Here is a 24,929-nt window from a genome sequence, read left to right as displayed (position 1 = left end):
AGGACCAGAAGGAGACTTAAATACAGAGCTGATGTGAAAGTTAAATTATTCAACGCCAGGATATCTGCAACAACTCGACTTCACAGATCAACTGCCTGTAAAAGACTAGAAATACCCTGTAAAAGACGAAATGGCCTCCACTAAGTACATTTAAAATTTTCAAACACACTTTATATAATTTATCTCAGCTTGATTTAAACTTTTATACTCATAAACAAACCTTTTCATGGGCGTGACAAGACCATTTCCGTTATAACGGAAATGCTCTTGAGGAGTTTCCTGTTATGGTAAAAATATAGATCAGATGCAGGAACCCTCTTAAATCTCATCTAGTGTGCAGTCAACAGTGGTGGAAAGTAACTTTTACCAAAGTACTGTACTTATTTACAATTTTGAGGCATTTTTACTTCATTAGAGAACGAAAGTAAAACTATTGCATTATTGTACTGCATTTGATCCTTTGAGTGATTCATCACAAAGAGGAAACATGTTGAATAAAGTTTATGTTGTAATGAAGATGGAGCAGCAAATTGTTTTTGTGTTGATCAAGTAGTGAGTCTAAAAAAATGCAGAGAAGTGAGATTTAGGTCGATATATTACAAGTTCTTTATATACGTTTTATCATGTTAATAAAAGCTCACACAAAATGACAATCTGAATAAAGAACATTATTCAAAGAATTATAATATAGACACACATTTTGTATCACAACAGTTTAAATTCAACAGCTTTTATTCTGTAAATGTATTTTACAGAAGTTCGCAAAAAATAATTATTACATCAAGTTTTGCCAACTCTGACACATGTTGTCCAAAATGAGTCTTCATTGTGGCTCCGCAGAGAAACTTTTATTTATAGAGCAGTTTGAAGTTCATGAACAGAAATTGATGCAGCAGTATGAGTCCTGCTGGCTACCTGCCAGTTGTTGCAGCCCTCCGCTGCACACTGTTATTTTAAGTTGAAGGGAGGGACCAGAAGGAGACTGAAGTACGCAGCTGACGTGAAAGTGAAACTATTCAGTAACGGCAAAACAGCAGAGACTCGACTTCACAGAGCAACCGCCTGACAAAGACCAAACAAACCTGGAAAAAGACAAAATGGCTTCCAGTAAGTACATTTAAATCTTTCAAACACACTTTCTATACTGATTTCAGTTTGACTTCAACTTTTAAACTGATAAACAAACCTTTTCATGACAAGACCACTTCTGTTATAACGGAAATGCTCTTGGGGAGTTTCCTTTTATTAAAACTTTTTTTTTTAAACTTTCAAACACACTTTTTATAATTTATCTCAGCTTGATTTAAACTTTTATACTCAAAAACAAACCTTTTCATGGGCGTAACAAGACCACTTCTGTCATAACGGAAATGCTCTTGGGGAGTTTCCTTTTATGTAAAAATAGAGATCCGCTGCAGGAACCCTCTTAAATCTCATCTAGTGTGCAGTCAACAGTGGTGGAAAGTTACTTCTACTAAAGTACTGTACTTATTTACATTTTTGAGGTACTTTTACTTTATTAGAGAACGAAAGTAAAACTATTGCACTATTGTACTGCATCTGATCCTTTGAGTGATTCATCACAAAGAGGAAACATGTTGAATAAAGTTTATGTTGTAATGAAGATGGAGCAGCAAATTGTTTTTGTGTTGATCAAGTAGTGAGTCTAAAAAAGGCAGAGAAGTGAGATTTAGGTCGATATATTACAAGTTCTTTATATACGTTTTATCATGTTAATAAAAGCCAGCACAAAATGACAATCTGAATAAAGAACATTATTCAAAGAATTATAATATAGACACACATTTTGTATCACAACAGTTTAAATTCAACAGCTTTTTTTCTTTAAACATATTTTACAGACACAACATTTGGTCTGTGGGTTGTAATATCATATCTATCTATCTATCTATCTATCTATCTATCTATCTATCTATCTATCTATCTATCTATCTATCTATCTATCTATCTATCTATCTATCTATCTATCTATCTATCTATCTATCTATCTATCTATCTATCTATCTATCTATCTATCTATCTATCTATCTATCTATCTATCTATCTATCTATCTATCTATCTATCTATCTATCTATCTATCTATCTATCTATCTATCTATCTATCTATCTATCTATCTATCTATCTATCTATCTATCTATCTATCTATCTATCTATCTATCTATCTATCTATCTATCTATCTATCTATCTATCTATCTATCTATCTATCTATCTATCTATCTATCTATCTATCTATCTATCTATCTATCTATCTATCTATCTATCTATCTATCTATCTATCTATCTATCTATCTATCTATCTATCTATCTATAAAATTTCCAGCATGTTTCAGTAGTTTTCTAACAAAGTATAAATGTTAACGAAGATCCAGTATTGGAGATAAATTCCCGTCATGACTTCAGTGTTATCCGTCGCAGCCACAACTCATCTGCTGCTCCACAGCTCCTCTTGGAGAATTTCTATTTGAGATAAAAGTGCTGAAAGGGACTTCACTCAGCCGGGAGACAGTTATCGTAGTTGAAATACATCATTATCATGAGGGTAGTTTTATGGTTCTGACATGAGAATAGAAAACAGATATTTCAGAAAATACTGGAATTGATGTCCACTTGGAAAAACTACTGTTTTTATGGAACCTTCACAGGATCAGTAATATTTTGTATTTTTCTCCTTCAACAGATCGAGAGGAACACATCAGGATTGCCCTTGTTGGGAAAACTGGAGTTGGGAAGAGTGCAACAGGAAACACCATCTTACAAAGAAAAGCTTTTATATCCACGCTGCGTCCTTCTTCTGTAACATCAGAGTGTCAGAAGGAAACAGGAGAGTTTGATGGTCAAAGTCTGGCAGTGGTTGATACTCCAGGTCTGTTTGATACCAACAAAAATGAAGAGGAGGTGAAGAGAGAGATCGCTAGATGCATCTCGTTTGTGTCTCCTGGTCCTCATGTGTTCCTGGTGGTGCTGCAGCTCAGCAGATTCACAAAAGAAGAACAAAAAACAGTGAAAATCATCCAGAAGATGTTTGGAAAGAAGTCACAAGATTACACCATGGCCCTGTTCACCGGCGGAGACAACCTGGAGGCAGATGGAGTCACTATTGAGCAATTCATTCTTCAAAACCAAGATCTCAGTCGCTTCGTAGGTCAGTGTCGTGGAGGACATCACGTCTTTAACAACAGAAACAAGGATCCCTCTCAGGTCACAGAGCTGCTGATGAAGATCAACTCGATGGTTCAGAGAAATGGAGGAAGATACTTCACCAATAAGATGTTTCAACAGGTCGAGGAAGCCATAACATTAGAAACAGTACAACTTCAACAGCTAAATCCATATATGTCTGATGCAGAAGCAAGGAGAAAGGCGGAAGAAGAGAACCAGTTTAACGTGGCTCTTCGATCCACAGCTATAGTACTTAGCGTAGCTGGTGCTGGAGCTGGTGCTGGAGCTCTCCTTGGAGCTGAATTTGGAAGTGTGGGGGGTCCAGCGGGAGCTGCAGTGGGAGCTGCAGTGGGAACTGTAGTGGGAGGTATAGCAGCGTTAGTGAACGAGAAAGCATGTGTTATACAGTGATACTCCATATTAATGGAATCTGCCATTTCATTTAACATATTATCCTCACTAACAGGCTGTTTTCTGTTCATTGTAGAGATGCAGGGCTTCTAAATTTAACTAATCGCTATTGATTATTCGTTATGTGATTAATAACCAACTTTCAATGTAGCAGCTTGATGATTTAGTCTTAAAATTGTGAGCTTAAAAGGCATAACAGTGAAACTTTGGCTTTTTTTCCATGTACTTTATACATGGATTCTATGTACTTTATACGTGTCTTCCATGTACTTTATACATGTCTTCCATGTATTTTAGACATGTGTTCCGTGTACTTTATACTTATATTCCATGTACTTTATACACGTATTCCATGTACTTTATACATGTGTTCCATGTACTTTATGCGTTCATATGTTATAATAACAATAAACAAATAACAGGACAATCTGCATCCAGACAGTTATTCAGGGTGTTCATGTTTCTACGAACCGATGTCCCACCAGGAAAAGTTACGTCACCTGAAGGCGTCTGACTGAACCGTTATTTCAGTTTTCAGATTTTACAAAAACATGAAACAATTAAATGTTGACGACGGGCCGGATATAGACGTCATATCTAAAAGGACATGACGTGTTCAAAGGGAGGCTCCAGGACCAGATGATGATGAACAGATGAGAGTGAAAGTATTTGTGACCAGAGTACCAATAGTGAGTCAACATCACAGATAAACTGCTTGAAAAAGACCAAATGGAAACCAAATATGTTCGACTTTATAGACACACTTACAACTTTTACACTATTTTAGAGTTTAAATAATTATGATAATTATAATTCTACAAATTTCAGTTTCAGATTAATTTTGGTGCTAAAATTCATCATCCATCTGTTTAACTGAGCTTTAATCAGTTGTATTTTTCTAAGAGGGTTTGTCCATATTTTAAGTCTCTTGTTCTTTGTTCAATAAATACATTTTACTTTATTATTAGTGAATGTAAAATGTGTTCAGTTTACACATCCAGGATCGATACAGGAGATCATTCCTGCCCACTGCAATCACTGTTCAATAGTTCAGCTCTGACTTGATCCATCACGCATCAATAATGTTAAATAATGTTGTTTATTTTAATTTAATATTAGTTCACAACGTGAATTTAAAAAAAAGAAGATATTCTTTTACCACCTCTTATTTATTCTGTCATTTTTATTGCTTTGCCCTGTACGTGTATGTGTTGATGTTTAATAAAGTATCTATCTATCTATCTATCTGTCTGCCTGCCTGCCTGTCTGTCTGTCTATCTATCTATCAGCTCCTCTTGGACAATTTCTATTTGAGATAAAGTTCTGAAAGGGACTTCACTCAGCCTTCGACTTCAACTATGACAGTTATCACATTTGAAATACATCATTATCTTGAGAGATGTTCATATGTTATAATAACAATAAACAAATCACAGGACAATCTGTATCTGGACAGTTATTCAGGGTGTTGTTGTTTCTACTAACTGATGTCCTATTGGTTTTGACTTTAAATTTGTTTATCTTGACCTGTAACTTCTTGTTCTCGACTTCAGACTTAATGTTAATAACTTACTAACTTTGCTGGTTCTTACCTTGAACTTGAACTTAACTTGCGACTTCTCTGTCTCGACTTTGGACCCAGTGGTCCTGATTCGGGAGTTGACGCGTCTTACCGACTTACTTGCGACTGACTCGATCCTACATCTGCTGTGAACCTTGAGCAACTTAAATAAGTAACTGAAAACACAACAAAAACTTACCATTTATTACCAGTTACCAAACACCGATAAACCAAATTATATATACAAAAAAAAAAAAAAAAAAAAAAAATCCATTTTACCTCACGTTCAGCTTCAACATGTGGACATGTGACACCGCAGAGGCACAATACGTAAAAGTAATCAGGTTCTGATCATCAGACGATCGATTACTGTCTGATCACTAAGAAACTGCTGGAGCTTTGGCACCAACTTCTTCTTCTTCTGTGGTGCTTTCTGGCTCTGCCAGGTCCTCCACACACACTGAAACACACCCCGAGTGATGTGCAGCCAAAAACACAGACTGGTTCCTCTTGTTTCTCCTTCTTTTATCTTGAAATGACCAGATGGTTTAAAAATACAGTCCTCCTCGTCTCTAAAACGAATCACATGAAAATCTCTCCAAGTGTTGACATGTTGACGGAAAGTCAACAGATCGCCAAACTTATTTCAGCTTAATGCGCCATGTCTGAATCTCATTTATCCTTTTTCTTGAATTAAACTTATCCTATTCGAGCAGATCTTTTTGTTTTTTTGGAGAGATGTGAGGATGTTAGAATATTTAGTAATACATATGGATATGGATTATTATGGATATGAATATCAGTCAGGTCATACGAGGTGAAATCCAAAACGAGCGCTCCTGAATGCAGCGCGTGACACTTCGAGTGACACACGTCAAGAGTGAAGAAGGAGCGTCCACCGCGTGGGCGGTCTGTGATATCAGCGGGGGTCGTGTCACCGTTGAATTCGTCCCCCGGGGTCAGACTGTCAGCACCGAGTTCTACTGGGACCTTCGGAGGCAGTGAGACAACAGCGCCACCATCAGGTCCGATCATGAGCTACAACAATGTTCTCTCGTGATAATTGTCCAGACGACAGTTATTATAAACTTCAGTTATTACATTTAAAGGGTTAAATGTGTAGTTTACTCGGCGAGATGAAAACTAGATTGAAATAAACCAAAACCTGTAACCAGGTAATATTAAAATTCATCAGTAATCAGATTACCCTGCCATTGATCTGCAGCCGCTCGGTCTGTCGGTGAAAACGCTTGAAGAGAGTTGAAACGAAAAACAAAGTGTTCCTCTGTTAAATCTTTCCTGGCGTCTCTTCTGTTCCTCACATTAAACGGCCTTTTGTAGCTCGTTAGCGTGAAGTGTTTAACGAGGGCTGTGTGCCGATAGGACGGCTGTGATGAGCTGCCAACATGTTTAAAAACCCAGAGAAACCTCCGGAGATGAGAAGTGAAAGCGAGATGGGGACGAGAAGGAAACAACCTTGAAGGAGTTTGGTTCCTCACAGCGACCAAAAGGGTTAAACTGAATTTCTAGCCGATACTAAACTTTGTTGATCTGTCGTATTTCAGGAGTTTGAACCAAATTTAAGAAGCAAAGTTTAGATGTTTGTTTTTTGTTTGTCTAATCAGATGTACTTCATGCTGACTGGCTGTCGGGAAACCACCAACAACTGCCTGGAGGCGGAGCTTAAGGCTGGACAGTCGTCCAATAGAAACGGTGTAGGATCAGATATCGATATTCATGTCAGTGACAGATCGGGTTCAGGTTTAAGATCGTAAAACAAATACACAAACAAAAAAACTAACAAATAAGATGAAGATCAGTGTCTGGATAAATATCAGGTTCATAAACAGGATCAGAATCAATATGACGGTCAGGATCAGTATTGGAACAATAGCATGAAGATCAATAAAGAATGGATTCAGGGGCCAAGATCAGGATCATGATTGACAGTAGGATCAATAACAGTATCAGCATGAATACCAGATCAGGACCAGGATCTGTGGGACTGATATGAATCAGGAAGATCAATATCTGAGACAAATTGAGTATCGAAATAGATTGAATGTGATGCATTCAGGAGTATTTGATAAATATATCATATGGATGTGATTGTTTTCCTGCTGACATTTAATCTGCTTTGCTCTGTAAAGGTTAATTTGATGCTTTTAATTTGACGCGCGGCTCTTAATGTGAAACCTGGCAGAGGCTCCATCAGTCTGTTGTTTAACCTATTTTGAAATTATACCAGTTTATTATCGAAACTGAAAAAAATGAAGCCTCCGAAGGAAACAAAAGCGCTCGATGGAAACAGGTAACAAAGAGCAAGACAGGCTAAATAGAAAAGAAAAGATCGATAAATTACTAAATAAACAGATTCTCCTTCGCAGAATAATCCATCCCTGTATAATAATATATAATAATAATATAATAATAAGGTGAGATAATGATAAGATAATCCATCCCCGTTATACCAAACAGACAGCTTCAGTTATTATTGGCTGTCGGTTTTTTATCTCTTTTCACTGGATTTTTTTTTTTTGTGACACAAAAAAATAATTCAATTGAAATGGCCAAAGTCAGCTGTCAATCATTCACCTGTCAGATACAAATTCACTGCGCAGAAGCCCCGCCCCCCGAGCAGCCTCCTTCAGCCAATGGGAGGCCTGTGCGCCTGAGAGAGAGCGAGGCGGAGAGCTCGAGTCGGAGCGGAGTGAGTCGCGGAGGAAAGTCAGTCCGAGCGGCCGCAGCGGAGGAGACGGACGCGGATGGAGAGCAGGACGAAAAGAAAAGAACAACTCTGACTTGGTCTTTATTTCTTTTTCTTCGCTGACATGGCGGGCTCCTCCATCCGGACCTCCACCCCGCCCACCGACCCTCTCTTTACCTCCGACCCGCTTTACAGTGCCCTCAATCCAGCGAGCTCCCCTCACCTCCCCGTCGCTCGCCTCTCCGGAGCTTTCCTGAGCGGCGGGAGCGGCAGAGTTCCAGTCAACGCGAACGGGACGAGCGGCGGAGGAGGCGGCGGCGGCGGCGGCGGCGGAGGAGGCGGCGGCGCTTCGCCGCACACCGAGTGCAGGATGGTGGAAGTTCACGGAGTGAAGGTGGCATCGTTCACGGTGAACGACGCGGAGCTGATCTGCCTGCCGCAGGTGTTCGAGCTGTTCCTGAAGCACCTGGTGGGCGGCCTGCACACCGTCTACACCAAGCTGAAGCGGCTGGACATCAGCCCGGTGGTCTGCACCGTGGAGCAGGTGCGCGTCCTGCGGGGGCTCGGAGCCATCCAGCCCGGAGTGAACCGCTGCAAACTCATCACCAGGGCCGACTTCGAGACGCTGTACCGGGACTGCACCAATGCCAGGTGAGCCGGGACCCGGAAGTTTAATAACGGCTGTTTTATCAGTTTATAGCCTATCTTAATTTACCTGGAGCCTGAAGCCGGTTATCACAGGGAATGATGAGTGATTGATTAATCGATTGATTCCTGACATAAATCAAAACAAAGTGAGCTAAAGTGAAAACACTTATTTCTAAAGACATAACATTTTTTTTAAAAAATTTTTTTTAAAACAACTGAAGAAATTCAACACAAAACTAAACAATAACAAACCTAAATCGATCATTTAAATCGAGTTAATACCTCCAACAATTTAACAAGAGCATTTAGGCTAATGATTTAAGTAAAAAAAAAATGTGTAAAAAAGAAATGTAAGATGTTTTTCAAATAAAAACACCAGGAAATCTGAGATTTGATACAACAAAAACCGAAAATCAGAAGTCCTCAGTAACGTTTTCAGCTATTTGGATCTTTGTTCAGTGTCTTTGAATTTCATTTTCCAACATGATGATCTGGAAGATGCTGGGATCAATACAGAACCCTTGACATGGAAATATAACATTGATACAACAATCTGAATCTGATCAGGAAAAAAACTAATTTCAATATCAAATCTATGTGGGAAAAACTATCATGCCGACATCCAGTTAGTTTTTATTGAATAATTACTTTGTTTGCAGCAGACCTTTCAGAATAAAGTAAAGTGTAATAAACATATTAAACAGATCTAAGAAATCTGCCCCTTAAAATTCATATTTTTACAAACCAAATAATCAGGTCGGTGATAAATGTTTGTGTAACACCAACCAATGCAGCAGAGAGAAAACAAAATAGTATTTCATTAGTTTGACTTTTAATGAATCAACATGACCTAAAAAATTTTTTTTTGATTCATCACGACAGCCTTTAACATGTTTTCCATGTAAAACTGAGCGTTTTAAATGTATCTGCAGTTGTTTTTCTGTAATTTGTCACAGTTTAATCTATTCAGAGTAAAAAAAACAAACAAGATCAACCAAAAATATTGAAATCCCTTCCACTTTAATTGATTAACGTGCTGATTTATTCAATAAAACCTAAAACTATAATAATGAAACCGGTGTCATTTTAAACTGAAACGATTCATCACCTTTTACAATAGTGTTCCTTGGATCGATTATTTATTAAAAAGGACTAACAAATATTATTTCATCTCTCTGTAAAGCTTAAAAAAATAAATCTAAAACAAACCTAATGGTGGATTATGGATGATTTTTTTTTTCATCTGATAGCCTAATTGCTGTAACAGTGAGAATAACGATGACATCGGCAGATTTTTGTTTTTTTGTTGCAGCAGTTTTGACTTCACGATGTCTTAAGAATCTGTTTATTTATTGATTTATTCAGGAAGTTATTCGCATGAAAACCGACAGAAGTCGGTTCACTGATTATGAGTTGATCGTTGACTGAGAGGATTTTCTGTTTCTGCCGCAGTAAAATGAAAATTTTAGGATTTTTTTTTTCAGACTCAGTCGATAAAACGAGACACTATAAGACTTTGACTAAGGTGGAAATTTTGGATGTTCTATATCAAACTATTAATCAATAAAAGCTAATCAGCAGATGAATTGATAATAAAGAAGCTGGAATATGTGATCTGATCTTTATTTACCGCTTTGGTTTCTTCACATTTGCTCCTGTTTTCAAAGGTAAATGGGATTTTTGCTGCAGTTCCTCAGCAGCTGTTTTATTGTCGCTTCTCATCTCGTCCGACAGCTGCAGGTAAAAGATCTGATGCAATAAGGCTGAAACTAATCTGCAGATTATGTTCTCGATTAATCGATCTGTGGACTGTGAAACAGAAAATGTGCAAACTTTTCCTGCAGCTCAAAGGGGCGTCTAAAAACAAAAGATTTTAAATGAACTATATCTGACAACGAAAAGCGGAAATCCAACAGATGCCTGAAAATTGAACAAATATTTTCTTTTTAATATAATAGTCAATGAATCCAGTAATGGCTGCAGAGTTTCTGATCACATCCTCCACCCTGCAGGATGCTGCTGCAGAAGCTTTAAAGGATCATTCCAGTTTGCGGAAGATGGAGGGAGGTTCGATCGAAATATGACAAAAATATGAACTGATTATTCAAACAGTTGTTTCTACAGATCTGTTGTTCACTTAATGATGCTTAATCTTCATAATATGGAACAGGAAATAATCAAATTTGTAAGACAGACAGAAAATATTAAATATATTAAATAATAATAATTCCAATAATTGTGTGTGTGTGTGTGTGTGTGTGTGTGTGTGTGTGTTCGCGCGCCATATGGACAACTATGTTGCCAGCAGGGACGCCTGAAGCACACACTCACACACGTGTTGGTCTTTCTGTCTTTGTGAGGACCATCGTTGACACGATGCCTTCCCAGGTCCTTTGCTGTAAAGCTTAAAGGGACACATGACGCATTTTGTGATTTGATGTCATTTATATCCTGTTATGATGTCAGGAGTCTGTGTATTACGTGGTCAAAGTTAAAATAAGACTCTGCAAGCCAAAGAGGCGTCGGCGTTTCTTTTACATTTTCAAGCTATAAATGAACGACCTCCTCTCTGCGGATTTGTCTTTTTACGTTTCCCCCTCTGACCTATTATTTCCTCTTATTTTGGAGTTTGGAAGGAAATTTGTCGCAGAGAAATTTTCACATTTTAAGATGTGTTTGTTGTTTGTCTAGTTCCTGTTTTTAATTGTTTGCAGTTTGGTTGGTTTGAGAATGCCGATTTAATTTGTGTGTCAGTGCTGTCGTCTACTTTCACTCGAACGACAAGAGCTTTAACCTGGAAATCATGTTGACGTCGACCATCCTGTGTCTCCTTTAAGAATTATAAACGTAATGTTATGACATGCCGTCCGGCCACATCAGCTCTCTTCTATCACCTCTACCCTGCTGAGCGCTTTAAATGGTCTCACAAAGTTACAGAGGACAGAGACACAGTGTGGGGACGACGTTTCTGACGTTATCAGACCGGTCAGGTCAGACACAAACCCAACTTTACCCAAACCGAAGTCTATCCTCTCTCAACGCTCAGACAACCCTTTGAAGAACAGCAGAAGTGTCCTCAGAAATGAGAAATGTCCTCACAGTTCAAAAATGTCCTCACGGTTCAGAAATAAACAGAAATCCGTCCACACAAGAATTTAAAGACGTGTGCACAGAAACACACACGATCTTCATGTCGGTTGAAATTAATGTTTGTGTTGCCTCCAGGTGTGTATTATCTTTGTGTGTGTGTGTGTGTGTGTGCATTAAGTGTGTTTAGTCACATGTAGGTAGATTAGTGCTGAATGTGGATCAAAATGTTTTTTTTCCTTGTGATCAAATTATGTAAATGAGCCTCAACTAATTAAAGAATTAACAGAGTGTGTGTGTGTGTGTGTGTGTGTGTGTGTGTGTGTGTGTGTGTGTGTGTGTGTGTGTGTGTGTGTGTGTGTGTGTGTGTGTGCGTCTGTGTGTGTGTGTGTGTGCGCGTCTGTGTGTGTGTGTCGTGTGTGTGACAAGTGTTAAATTAGGACTGACAGTGAGGAAATCACAGCTTTAATGTGAACAGGCTGTTTGTGTTAATCATCTTTAATCTCCTGATTCTTATTAAACTGATGAAGGAAACTCTGTGTGTGTGTGTGTGTGTGTGTGTGTGTGTGTGTGTGTGTGTGTGTGTGTGTGTGTGTGTGTGTGTGTGTGTGTGTGTGTGTGTGTGTGTGTGTGCGTTTGTTGTTACACGTTGTACGTTGTTGTTTGAACAAGCGTTAAAATACTTTTTGTTTTAAATCGTTGTTTTTAGCAGCCGTGCGCTGATTGAAATGAAACAAATAACTTTTCATTAGGTAACATAGCGTCTGATGTAATGTGATATCATAACATAACCTTTCAAGTCCTGAAGCTTCGCACGGACCTCTGAAGAAGTGGTCCTCACAGAAATAGAACTTCTAACACACACTCAGCTGTGTGTCAGTGATGCTCTGCAGTAAATCAGCTGCTGTCAGCGGAAACATATTGACTTCATAATTTATGGGTGTGTGTGGTCGACCTTCATAGCAAGAGATCACACGAATGCAGCTTCTCTGCAGACACGACAAAAGCGCCGACACGAGGATAAATACTCGGCCACGAACTATATCAAACAAAAAAAATACAAAATATAGTCAACAGTCAAACACAACAAGCGAGAGTCCTCTTCTGATTGGACACTTTGAAGTGGTAAAAGTGTGAAGGGTGAACAAACGGACCACAACAACTGTTTTTCCACATGTTGTTGGTTCTGAAGTTTCAGACGGAGCTGAACTGGTCTCACTGGGTTGAACTGGGTTCAGAGTGTGTGCGCAGAAGAAAAGACATCTTGTCCCAGTTTAATTAAGTGTCGAAACCCCCTAACACACACACACACACACACACACACACACACACACACACACACACACACACACACACACACACACACACACACACACACACACACACACACACATACACACACTGTCCTGAGGAATTTAATTTACTATGTGTGTGGGCGGGTTGTCTCGGACCTGTCAATCAAACACTGACCTGTGCGTACTCCCCCCCAGGACTGTCAATGTGTGTGCATATGTGTGCGTGTGCTCTGCCGTTTGTCTGTCTTTGTGAGGTCCAGAGTGAGTTTTAAACCTGTTTGAGGGTTCAGGTTCAGGTTGTCCTGGGAACGTATCACATCGACCAGGGTCCTCAAGAAGATAGTAAAACCAACACAAGTGTGTTTGTAAACAGCTGAAATGGCAGGTTTTGGCAGGTGTGGTAACCATGGCAACACGGCACACAGGGCCTCTTGAACGCATTTAAAGTAATCACAATTAATATTGTGTGACATCATCAGTGATGTCACACACGTGAATTTATACATTTCTGACAAAATAAATATAAAGAATCACAAATAGACCTCTTGTTTTTTTTTTCAGTTTTTAAAAATGCATTTTTAAGTCATTTTTTAACCGAAAAATGTAATAAGTAAATTCATGCTTTCTCTGATTTATTTCACCACTCATCGTTGTATTTATTATGATGTGAGTTGGTGTTCGATATGAATGTAATAATATTGTATAATCATGTCAGTTTATTTCAGCTTTTCATGTTTTACTGTTAAATATAAACTAAATGTTTTCTTCGTTTTCAGTTTACTTAAAATTCAACATGCTTTCATACCTTCAGACTCGTCCTTTCTGTCTCTCTGTGTGAATCGACCAGTGCGTCTCTTAAAGTCTTCCCCGGGGACGATCAACACTGACACCGAAAGGCCTTCAGGAGAGAGAAACATGAAATAGATTAATTCATGACGTTAAAAGTATGAGATTAACCTGGAATATTAAAAGTGAGCCGAGCAGAGGAAAGGCCACTTCTCATGAATTATTCAGGGAGGTGTGTTATTTAAGGTGGAATCCCCTCCGAGCGTTTCCTCCTCCGTCTTTTAAGGAGGTCAGTAGGTACCTTTAAAGGAGCGTCCCGCTGTGTGTTTAATGGTCTCCTTCTCTCAGCTCTCGACCAGGTCGTCCTCCAAAGAGAACTCTGGGTGTGGCCACCATGACTGACGGCTCCAGGCTCCTCCCACACAGTCTGCTAAGCCCCGCCCTGCTGTCTCAAACAGGTGAGCAAAACAAATGTTCAAATTTAGTCAAATAATGTATTCAATTTAGGAGTATTTTTTTTTTTTTTTTTTTTTTTACAGATTTTTACCTCTGACAACATACAGGATATGAATGGATATAAAACCAGACGTGAAACCCTTTAACGTAGGCCGTTTAAAATATTTACTGATGATTCATTCGTCCTTGATGTCACAAATAAAACAAACTGATTCACTTTACAAACAGCATCGGGTCAAAATTTCCATGAAGCTCCTGTAATAACACGCTGTGAAGAAATAAACAAACAAACGTACATCGTGACAATAATTCATGCGCGAGGAAAATTACACACACGGGATGCCATCAGATTATTTTCATAATTTTGAGCTCCAGATATGAGACTTCTTCCTTTGTCAATGCCATTCGGTACTTTTTCAGCAAAGCGTTAAAAAAAAACCAACAACAACATGTTTCACATTGTTTACGCGTCACAATAATGTTTTTTCTGGCGTTTCCTCTCAAATCGTAAAAGTGCGTGAAAACCGGTGGACGGAAACACCGACTGGGACTCCAGCTCGAAGAAGAAAAACTCACACACGCTTATATCATCTTCTTAAGCAGCTTTTCTTTAATGCTTTTTAGAAGATGAAATAACACACACACACACACACACACACACACACACACACACACACACACACACACACACACACACACACACACACACACACACACACACACACAAAAGGAGTGCTTCGGGTGAGACTCCAATCTGTCAGTCATTTTGACATCTGCTAATTAAGCATGCTAATTATAGCTCTAATCACACCGAGTGTACAGTAACGCGGTGGGATTCACACAGAGATGAGAGGAAACTGCCGGATTAAATATATATATATATATATAATAGTTTTGTTTCTTCACTAAATGAACAGGCAGAAATGCCTGACAGGCAGAATTCAGGGTCAAAAAGCAGCTTCCCGATGAGCTCTTCAGGTGGCAGCAGAAATAACAAGCGATTATTAGTTTCATGAGTTAAAAAAATAATAATTAAACAAATTATGGATTGTTAAAATAAAAACTGATTCATCCATCCCATAGTAGCCTTTGAGGCTGAGGTTATTGCTGACATTGTTGCTGAAGGCGTTGTTAAGGTTGTGGCCGAGGTTGTTACGAATGTTATAAAGTTGTTGTTATTAATTCTGTTTCAAACGTTATTGCTAAGCTTACTGCTGAGGTTGTTAATAAGGTTGTTGTCAATGTTGCTGCCAACGTCGTTGCTGAAGTCATTGCTGACACTGCAAAAGTTGTCGCTAAAACCGTCGCTAGGGTCGAGTCTTTTTTTTTTTTTTTTTTTTTGCCGTCATCCGGATCCAAAATTTCAGATTCAGGTTTTAAACGCGTGCAGATGTATTTCAGACGTCAACGTTTTAAGTAAAGAAAGACAAAATAAATAAATAAGTGAAATTCAACAACTTGTTTGCTTCTTCGTAGCGTCTGAAGCTGACCAATCAGAGCAGAGAGGGCTCATGGGGAGGAGAGGTGGGGGGGGGGGACTTTAAGTGTAAATCCTGTAGAGATCTGTTGGCAGAGCTACAGAATAAACATGCATCACAATGTCCTCTTTAACCATCAACGTTGGTTTCACTGCAGATAAAAAGGACATTTATCATTTTGGGACTCTTTTAAAGTAGACAGATGGTTCGTAGAGATGTTCACTGAAACACTGGAAGAGTTTATGGGCTGTCATCTCGCTACCTGGCTGAAGTCGGACGGTCGAACGATGAAAACGAAGCAGAACACTGAAGTCTTTAATGTTTCTGTCCGGCGGAGACTTTTAATCCAGCAGAGACGCTCCGCTGGCCACGGAGAGGACGAAGCACATACCGAACCTTTCACCTCCGTCACCTCGCTGACAGACCTGACAGCTTAATGAAAACACACACACACACACACACACACACACACACACACACACACACACACACACACACACACACACACACACACACACACACACACACACACACACACACACACACACACACACACACACTTCGGCTTTTATTAAAAAATACTCCAACTGCCACATTTCTTTTGACCGAGGTCAGAGACGGAGAGATCAAACGAATAAGAAAATGATTAGCTTTGTGCACGTGCACGTGCACGTGCACGCGCACACACACACACACACACACACACACACACACACACACACACACACACACACACACACACACACACACACACAGAGTTAATTAAAATGTTGTAAAGGTTGAGTATAAACTGAGGATAAAGTCTCGTTGTCTTGCGGTGGAGGAAGAAAATACATTCATTGATCTTTAAACCTTCATACAAACTGTGTTGTGTTGTGTTGTGTTGTGTTGTGTTGTGTTGTGTTGTGTTGTGTTGTGTTGTGTTGTGTTGTGTTGTGTTGTGCGTAACTTCAGTCAGCAAAGTGTAAATGACACATGCAGACCAGTTTTCAACGTTCCACTTCCTGTTTCCTCAGTAGAGACAATTTTGACCGTAAACAAGATGAATTCATCAAACTGACACGCGTTTATTTCTGCCCGCGTCTTTTTATTTGTGTTTATTATGAAGTCACCGGGGTGCATCTCAGCGTTGCGTTTCCTGTTTTGGGGTTTCACCACCTGAAAGCTTTCCGTAATAGACTCTGTGGTTTGAGAAAATAATTCACAGACATGAAACATATCTTTATATATTTTAGAAGTCTGCTGTTTGATGTGCGGGATGGGAACATAATAATAAAGAGGGAAACTCCAGTCGGGTCTGTTAATATACCAAAAAAAGTCTAATTAAATTCCAGATTAAATTACCTTCAAATTAACCCCCCCCCCCCCCCCCAAAAAAAAAAAAAAAAAAGAAGAAGTAATTTAGCCGTGTTGAGGTCGTTCTTTCACAGTTCACATCTCGTGGGCCAATTCTGACAGAACACAAAGTTCAGAACCAGAACCAGACTTTTTGGCCAGGTATGTTTACAGATACGAGGAATTTGCCTCCGGTTGCAGCTTCTCTCTCACAGTGCAAAAAAAACAACCCAAAACAGGTACAGATATATGTTTATCACTTCATTATTTTATGTATTGAGACATTTGTGTGAAATATTATCATCATTAAGCATGCGAGTTTTATCCACAAAGTCCAAGTGAATGATTTGAAGAAATTCCAAGATGATACGTGTCACCATCATGACAGAGACGTGAAAAAAAGTGGAGGCGACACAACGATGTGCATCACGTAATCGAGACCCCAAAGAATTTGGGGTTAGATGGTCCAATAACGGACAGAGATGAGGTTCACAAGCACAGAAAATACACCTTAATTGTGTGAATGACTAAATGAATTGTCCGTCCCCTCAAATTCTTCCCAGCTGACTCAAGCGGCCACCCTGTTGCAACTCTTTCCACCTGCTTCCAGTCTTTGTGCTAAGCTATGCTAAGCGCATCCCGGATTTATCTACGAACTGACGTGAGGCCGGTTTCACGGTCTCCTGACATTAAACGTTCCAGTTTCGCGAGCTGAAATAAAAATCTGAATCTGCTGCAGGGAAACAAAAAAAAAAAAAAAAAAAAAAAGATCAAAACTTTCTTTGTGTTTTTCTTCATCTGGAGTTTTTTTTTTTTTTTTTTTTAACGAGCCGCGGGGAGGGTGGGGCGGGGGGGAGGGGTGCTGTCCGCTCGTTAGCAGCGGTCCCTCGTTAATACTAATCGAATTAATTAGAGGAGCCAATTAACTGGGCCAAGTGGCTGCGGGGAGAGAGGTGGTCGAGAGACACCGACGGTCGCTGGAGACTTTCAGGCTGCCGGAGTTATTAATTATTGATCAGTCAGCAACTTCCTCAAAACATTTGGAACATCTCCCCCCCCCCCCCTCCAACACACACACACACACACACACACACACACACACACACACACACACACACACACACACAATCATACTCACTTTTCACCGTCGTTCATCTCCGCAGGTCTGACGGCGGTGGCGATGGCCGAGGCGCTGAAGCTGCAGAAGATGAGGATGATGATGGGTTTCCACGGCAACAGGGATCAGCAGCGACACCCCAGCGGAGCGGAGTCGGAGAACGACGACACGGGTTCGACTCCCTTTTGGTCTCTTTTGGTCTTCGACGCCAAAAACTCATCTGTAACTTTCTACTTCCAGCACGTCCACTCACGTCCTCACGTTTGTCTCCTTTATCTGTCCGTTTTGTCCTCGTCTCCTCCGTTTGTCTCCTCGTCTCCTGCGTTCTCCTCCCTGTCTCCTTGGCAGGAGGCAGTGACGGGTCCTGGGAGAAGGAGCAGCACCTCCTCTCTCCTCGCTCCTCGGTCAGTTCAGCCTCTCTCCACCTCAACACTCTGCAGCAGCACGGCTCCCTATTGGCCAACCGTGAGTCCCAGCTGTCCTCTGATTGGATAACTGGTCATCGTTAGTTTGGCGTCGCAGCACGTGTTTTATACTCACTCCTCCATCTCCTCCTCCTCCTCAGGTCTGTCGGACCTTCCTTTTATGGTCATGCCCCACCCTCTCCTCCCCGTGGGCTTGCCTCCGGCCAGCGTTGCCATGGCGATGAACCAGATGAGTCAGCTGAGCAGTTTGGCAAACATGGCCGCTGTGTCGCGGGCCCAAACAAAAGAGAGCAAGGTAAGCGGGCAGAACTAACGCCAACGGAGCTGGCGATGACAGCGTGACGACTAACGGTGCTGTGGCTAACATTTCTAATTCCTAATCTCGCCACGGTCTTGATTTTTAATGATAACACTGTCGATGCCAGCTAAAAAGTGCTAACACTAAAAACGCAAACACTAACAGTTCTGTGGTTAATTACAGCAACGCTAACAGTGCTGCTGCGAACCGTGATAATTCCCTCCTTCCTGTCCAGGAGTCTCCGACAGGAAGTCCCTCCCCCTGCCCCTCCCCCTGCCCCAGTGACGATGAGCTCCGCCCCCAGGAACCAACCAGCCAATCACCTTCCAGAGCTTCTTCTTCTTCTTCCTCGTCATCGCCTCCTCCTCCGGAGCTGGGTCAGCGTGCACAAACACAAAAAACAAAAACATGTCACTGAAACTGTGAAGATGATTCACGTGATGTCCCCACAACATTAGTTATACAAGAACACACACACACACACACACACACACACACAGTAGATCACATGCTACCGTTGGCATCAATTGTCATTGTCATCAATGTTCAAATCTAATCTCAAAGTGTGCGTTCACTCCACAGATGGGGAGCCAGAAAACAGCATTAAAAAGATGTCGACAGAAAAAGGTAAGAGTGTGTGTGTGTGTGTGTGTGTGTGTGTGTGTGTGTGTGTGTGTGTGTGTGTGTGTGTGTGTGTGTGTGTGTGTGTGTGTGTGTGTGTGTGTGTGTGTGTGTGTTTGAGGACGGAGCAGATGGCACATGAACGGTAACGTGCCCGGAGGCGTTTGGATACGGACACCAGTACTTCTGATATTTTATTTATAACAACACACAAACATTTTGTCTCCTCCTCCTCCTCTTTCTCCTCCGTCTCCTCCGTCTCTCCTCTTTCTTTCTGTTTCTAACGTCCAGCAGTTTATGTTTTTTTTTTTTTTTTAAAAATAAATAAAAACCGGGTGAAGGTTCATTTAAGAGGCCTGTTCATAAGTAGAATTTGAGTTTTTTTTTTTTTTTTAACCACTTTATTTCTTTCACCTCCTCAAAGATTTCTGTAAAATGTAGTTGGTGTTACCAAGATCGACCTAAATCCTGGATCTGGAGTCAGAGTCCTTTCCTGGTTTTAGTCACAGCAAGAAGCCATCGCTTTAGCACAGGTGATAAAGTAGAGACAAAAAAAAGATGATGTAGACACAAAGTAGACACGATAATAAAGAAATTATTATGTAGGGATGGAAACCTTCAAGACAACGAGGTAGAGACATTAATGCAGAGACAGTAATGTAGAGATGTCAATGTGGAAATAAAAAGGCAAAGTTAATTAATCAATTATTCAATAGATAGAAAAAATGTTTTCTGGTTTCTCAAACATATTTTTGTTTCTGTATCTCTTGTAAAAGCAAAATCCAACTGTACAAACTAAACAACTAATGAATTAAAGTCACATTAAATTGAAAGAAAATAAACATCAGTTGCCGCCCTGCTCCAGATAGAATAATCCAGGATTGTAAAATCAGGATTTGATGTTAACGGACACGATCATAATCTGGATATTTACGTCACGTCGACACTTCCAGAAAAGCAGATTTCCAGAGTTTTATCTTCCAGGTTTTTGTCCGGTAGATGGGAGGAAATAAATAAATAATACAAACAAAAGAGCTGAGCATCCGGACACAAATAATGTGTTTTATGCTGTATGTTTGTATACTTGTGAGGACTGGCTGACATTAATGAGCATAATGCCCAAGAACAGACCAAATGTCACCAGTCTGCAAAACTGTCCTCACTACCTAGTTTTAACACTTACACTGGTTCTCATAATGACAGAGCTATATACACACACACACACACACACACACACACACACACACACACACACACACACACACACACACACACACACACACACACACACACAGAGAGAGAGAGAGATTTTCCATTGTCCATTTTGTTTCACCTGTGTGTCTTCACTCCTGCAGATTACAGCCTGATGCCCCTCCCCCTCCTCAAACCGACCTATGAGCAGCTGGCTCTCACCTCGCAGCCGCTGTCCATCAACCACGCCCACAGCGCCTTCGCTCCGTTCCTGCTGGCTGAGGGTCTGTCGTCCATGGAGACGCTGCTGACCAACATACAGGTGACGGAGAGAAAGTAAAACACGCGTTCTGGGAGAGACGGCGACGTAGAGACAATCACAGACGTTACCTGAGTGTGTGTGTGTGTGTGTGTGTGTGTGTGTGTGTGTGTGTGTGTGTGTGTGTGTGTGTGTGTGTGTGTGTGTGTGTGTGTGTGTGTGTGTGTGTGTGTGTGTGTTTCAGGGTCTCCTGAAGGTGGCGGTGGAGAGTGCGCGCTCGCACGACAAACACAACCAGCTGGAGAGGAAAGAGTTAAAACTGGAGCTGGAGAGAGAGAGAGACACCCGGCAGACACTGCAGAGACAACTGAGCTCCGAACTACAGAGCAGAGGTGAGACAGGTCAGACACCAGAGGTGAGACAGGCCATAGACCAGGGGTGGGACAGGTAAGAGACCAGAGGTGAGACAGGCCATAGACCAGAGGTGAGACAGGTCAGAGGTGAGACAGATCAAAGACCAATAAAACTGTCAGTGTACAGCAGGTAGTCAGTCACTCCTGTTTATCCTGTCTGTCTGTCCTGTCTGTCCTGTGTCAGCGTCTGTCCAGAGGAGGCTGAAGAAGGAGAAGAAGGCGAAGAGGAAGCTGCAGGAGGCGCTGGACTTTGAGTCGAGGAGGAGAGAGCAGGTGGAGCGAGCTCTCAAACACTCCGACTCCTTCACAGGTGAACAAATGCAACGCACCTCCTTTCATTTCTGTCTCTTATTGTCTCCGTTTTCATCATCAACTAAAACCAGAAATTACAAACAAAAACTTGTAGATCTCAGCGTGGCTCCAACACGGCGATGCTTAACGTCGTTCCCGTCGTGCTCACGTTTTTTTTCTTGTGGTTTTCAGACGCAGTGACTCCGGAGAGCGAACTGGAGAACAAACAGCAGGAAAACTCTGCAGCTCACGGTAACAAGCAGCATCATCTGAATCTCAGAGACAGTAAATCAGTCAGTCAGAAACACACACACACACACACACACACACACACACACACACACACACACACACACACACACACACACACACACACACACACACACAAATAAGATATGAAACCACAGGAAGTGTTTGTCGACTGTGAAATTGAATCGTGGAAACAATCACAGACCGAACGGCAGAACTAAATACTTCCAAACCGGGTTTCCTCCAGCCGGACCCCTAAATAACACTCATTCATCACAGCAGACACTCGGATGCGTCGTCAGTGTCCGACTGCTGCAGTTACTTTCAATCATTACATTTTTACACAGAAATAAAATACGAATTAAAATAAACCGTTAATACAAGTACAGCTGAAAAATGATTAGTTGAAAATAATCTGCAGCTATTTTATTTATAATGTCGCTTTTCTTACAAAAATGTGATAATTCCAGCTTTTGAGAAATGATTGTATCAGCTTCAATTTAGTGGTAAATTAATCCCTCCAGCCCTTGTTTTTGTATTATTGTTAAAGAAAAATGATTCTGTAGTTGCACCTTCTCATACGTGAGAAATAATTAGCGGTTTTATTTCCTGGTTTATATTTTAACTGAGCAATGTTTTTTTGTTTTTTTTGGACTTCAGGGAATTCTGACAGGCTGTTTTTATTTTTATTTTTTTTTTAAAGTATAACAAACATTTTAATCATCAGGTTTCAAAACATCTAAGTTTTTGTTTTTGTCTGCAGAGAACAGAGCGTTCACCAAACCTCCACTCCTCTTCTGAGAGACAACACACCTGTTTCTCACTCCAAGACGGTTGGATGAAGATGAGGACGGATGAAGAGGAGGAGGAGGAGGCAGGAAGAGGAGGTGGGAGGATGAGGAGGAGGAGGACGGATGATGAAGAGGAAGAGATGAAGAAGACGGAGAGGTTGAAGGACTGAACCTCCTGAAAAAGAAAAAACAGACAGCGAAGACTTAAACGAAGATAAAAGAGTAACTAAAGACTCAAACTCCCATCAGCCACCTCTCAGTCTGGTTTTAAGGGACCGTTATGGATATTGTTACTTTTGATTATGGTCTTAATAATAAAGAGACAATAGAGGCTGTGCAAACAAAAGGTGGACGGCATGAAGGGGGGAAGGAGTTAAGTCTCACCGTCACGTGACTATCTGCGATGTCATCAGTTGGAAGAACATGGAGCATGTGGCCTTGTGAGGGGGTCAAAGGTCGCGACAGGTCCAGAGCCATTGGCTGTTGATCTGCTGGATCTGCTCCCAGTAGCTGTGGACTGCGTTAAAAACAGTCAAAAACTGAACTAGAACAAAAAAAAAAAAGTGTCGCTCACTCCTACCTGTAGGGGGCGGGGCCACACCGTAAACTCTTTTTTTTTTTTTATAAATGTGTAATGCGTATTTTACTGTTTCTTTACTGCAAAACTTGATTTAGTATTTGTTAGTTTGAACTGATAAAAGTCATATTACTGATACTATTATCATATGCAGTAAAACTCAAACTGCATGTAGTAGTACTAATACTGCATGCAGGAGCACTGTTACTAATTGTAGTACTACTTCTGATACTACAGGGCAGTACTACTGATACTACATGCTGTAAAACTGATAATACATGTCCAAGTACTGTTACTTCATTCACTAAAAGTACTACTATTACTACATGTAATCGTACTGTTACTACATCTTGTAGTACTATTAGAACATATTGTAGTACTGTAAGTACATTCTGTAAAACTGACACTACTACTACTCTCCGATGGTACTGTTACTTCATTCACTAAAAGTACTACTATTACTACACGTAATAGTGCTGTTACTACATCTTGTAGTACTATTAGAACATATCGTAGTACTGTAATTACATTCTGTAAAACTGACACTACTACTACTCTCCGATGGTACTGTTACTTCATTCAGTAAAACTCAAAGTAGCACTATTATTAAATGTAACATGTACTATTACTACATGTAGTAGTACTTTTCTCAGATTCTCAGATCCCAGAAGTGATGTCACCGTGTATTTTAGTGCAGTATGACATCACAGGTTGGGCACAGTCAGAAGGAAAACAATTTGCTTAACGAGTTCTGAACCTTTAAAGTAATGTCACCCTGAGGACACGCCCCTCAGGAGTGACATCACCCTGAGAACACGCCCCTCCCTCAGGAGTGACATCACCCTGAGCAACAGCACATTGTTAACGAGCTCTGAACATTAACAGGGCGCAGTTAATCTTTCCGATTTGTTTTGGTTTTACAGCTCATCAAACTGTACAGTTTCATTATTATTATTATAGATTTTTTTTCATGTTTGAATGTGTAAATACGGAAATGATAACGAATCACGAATGAAGATGATCGATTCAGCCTTGAGTTTGTTGATAATTCGTTTCCATCAGCTGCAGGAAGACCTGGAACCTTGTTCTATAAAGGACCAGAAGTCCCTAAGTCATTTAAGTCTTTGGGATTCTTCTTGTGTTTCACATAAACATCATTAAAAAAAAAAAAAAAAAGTCTATCTCCAGCAGGAAGATGCTGACATAATTGACTGATTATCTGTCTGGTCTAGAAGGCTCCTAAACAACTTTATAGTTTTGCAGTTGGGGCAATGGGTGGACAAGGTCGGGGAAGTGGGTTGGTTGGTTGGGGCGGGGGAGGGGGGGGGGACAAACCTGTCATCAAATTCAAATGTTACATTATTAAATAACAGATGAATTTTTTTTTTTTTTTTCTTGAATTACTCATCGTAATGTTTCCAATCAGAATAATGAACTGGCTGGTGACCAATCACACATCTTTCTCCTGCAGCCTAATTGGGTAATTTGCGCTACAAGTCTTGAGTCACGTGACCCGAGACCTCCCCTGTGGTTGGTTCCTGTGGCTAATTACTTTAATCTGCTCTGAGAAGATATTGATCACTTTAAATGTGTCTGTAAAGATTTGACTTTGTTCACAAATAAAAAAAAAAAAGTGAGTTTAACATTTTAACCTGAAACCCAAGACACGGATCATTAATATACTCAGTCTCAATGTCCTCTTTTTCCTTCCTGAAGCAGTCTGGACACTCAGATTACCATCAGACACGGA

The 24,929-nt window shown here is 40.5% G+C and overlaps 2 protein-coding genes across 3 annotated transcripts; both read left to right on the top strand.

The window, feature by feature from the left end:
* Positions 1-991: 991 nt before the first annotated feature.
* On the top strand, positions 992-4,021 carry LOC138631757 (GTPase IMAP family member 7-like). Its single transcript, XM_069716926.1, has 2 exons — positions 992-1,107; positions 2,702-4,021. Exons 1-2 carry the CDS (start codon positions 1,098-1,100, stop codon positions 3,592-3,594), a joined length of 903 nt encoding a protein of 300 aa, XP_069573027.1. The 5' UTR covers positions 992-1,097; the 3' UTR covers positions 3,595-4,021.
* Positions 4,022-7,877: 3,856 nt separating this feature from the next.
* Positions 7,878-24,467, top strand: LOC138631644 (dachshund homolog 2-like). 2 transcript variants are annotated; one of them, XM_069716729.1, is made up of 12 exons: positions 7,878-8,513; positions 14,027-14,136; positions 18,111-18,236; positions 18,413-18,529; positions 18,630-18,784; positions 19,023-19,164; positions 19,370-19,414; positions 20,764-20,921; positions 21,103-21,250; positions 21,456-21,581; positions 21,755-21,814; positions 22,575-24,467. In XM_069716729.1, exons 1-12 carry the CDS (start codon positions 7,987-7,989, stop codon positions 22,610-22,612), a joined length of 1,752 nt encoding a protein of 583 aa, XP_069572830.1. In that variant the 5' UTR covers positions 7,878-7,986; the 3' UTR covers positions 22,613-24,467. The 2 variants fall into 2 exon arrangements, with proteins under 2 accessions (XP_069572830.1, XP_069572838.1); XM_069716737.1 differs by lacking the exons at positions 21,456-21,581; positions 21,755-21,814; positions 22,575-24,467 and adding an exon at positions 21,320-21,443 and having other exon boundaries at positions 21,103-21,273.
* Positions 24,468-24,929: the final 462 nt, after the last annotated feature.

Source organism: Brachyistius frenatus, unplaced genomic scaffold, assembly GCF_029030835.1.
Source record: "Brachyistius frenatus isolate BFR_SWC_R1_liver_20210118 unplaced genomic scaffold, ASM2903083v1 Contig_5, whole genome shotgun sequence".
In the NCBI taxonomy this organism is placed as follows: domain Eukaryota; kingdom Metazoa; phylum Chordata; class Actinopteri; family Embiotocidae; genus Brachyistius; species Brachyistius frenatus.
The sequence above is the reverse complement of the archived record's forward strand: the minus strand, read 5'-3'. Positions and strand labels throughout refer to the sequence as shown.

What these genes read in the sequence shown, in the direction of transcription:
- LOC138631644 (XM_069716729.1), top strand. Translation starts at nt 7,987, where the DNA reads ATGGCGGGCTCCTCCATCCGGACCTCCACCCCGCCCACCGACCCTCTC. An exon ending in CGGCTCCCTATTGGCCAACC is followed by an intron (nt 18,530 to 18,629) that starts GTGAGTCCCAGC and finishes CCTCCTCCTCAG; the next exon opens with GTCTGTCGGACCTTCCTTTT. An exon ending in ACACTCCGACTCCTTCACAG is followed by an intron (nt 21,582 to 21,754) that starts GTGAACAAATGC and finishes TGTGGTTTTCAG; the next exon opens with ACGCAGTGACTCCGGAGAGC.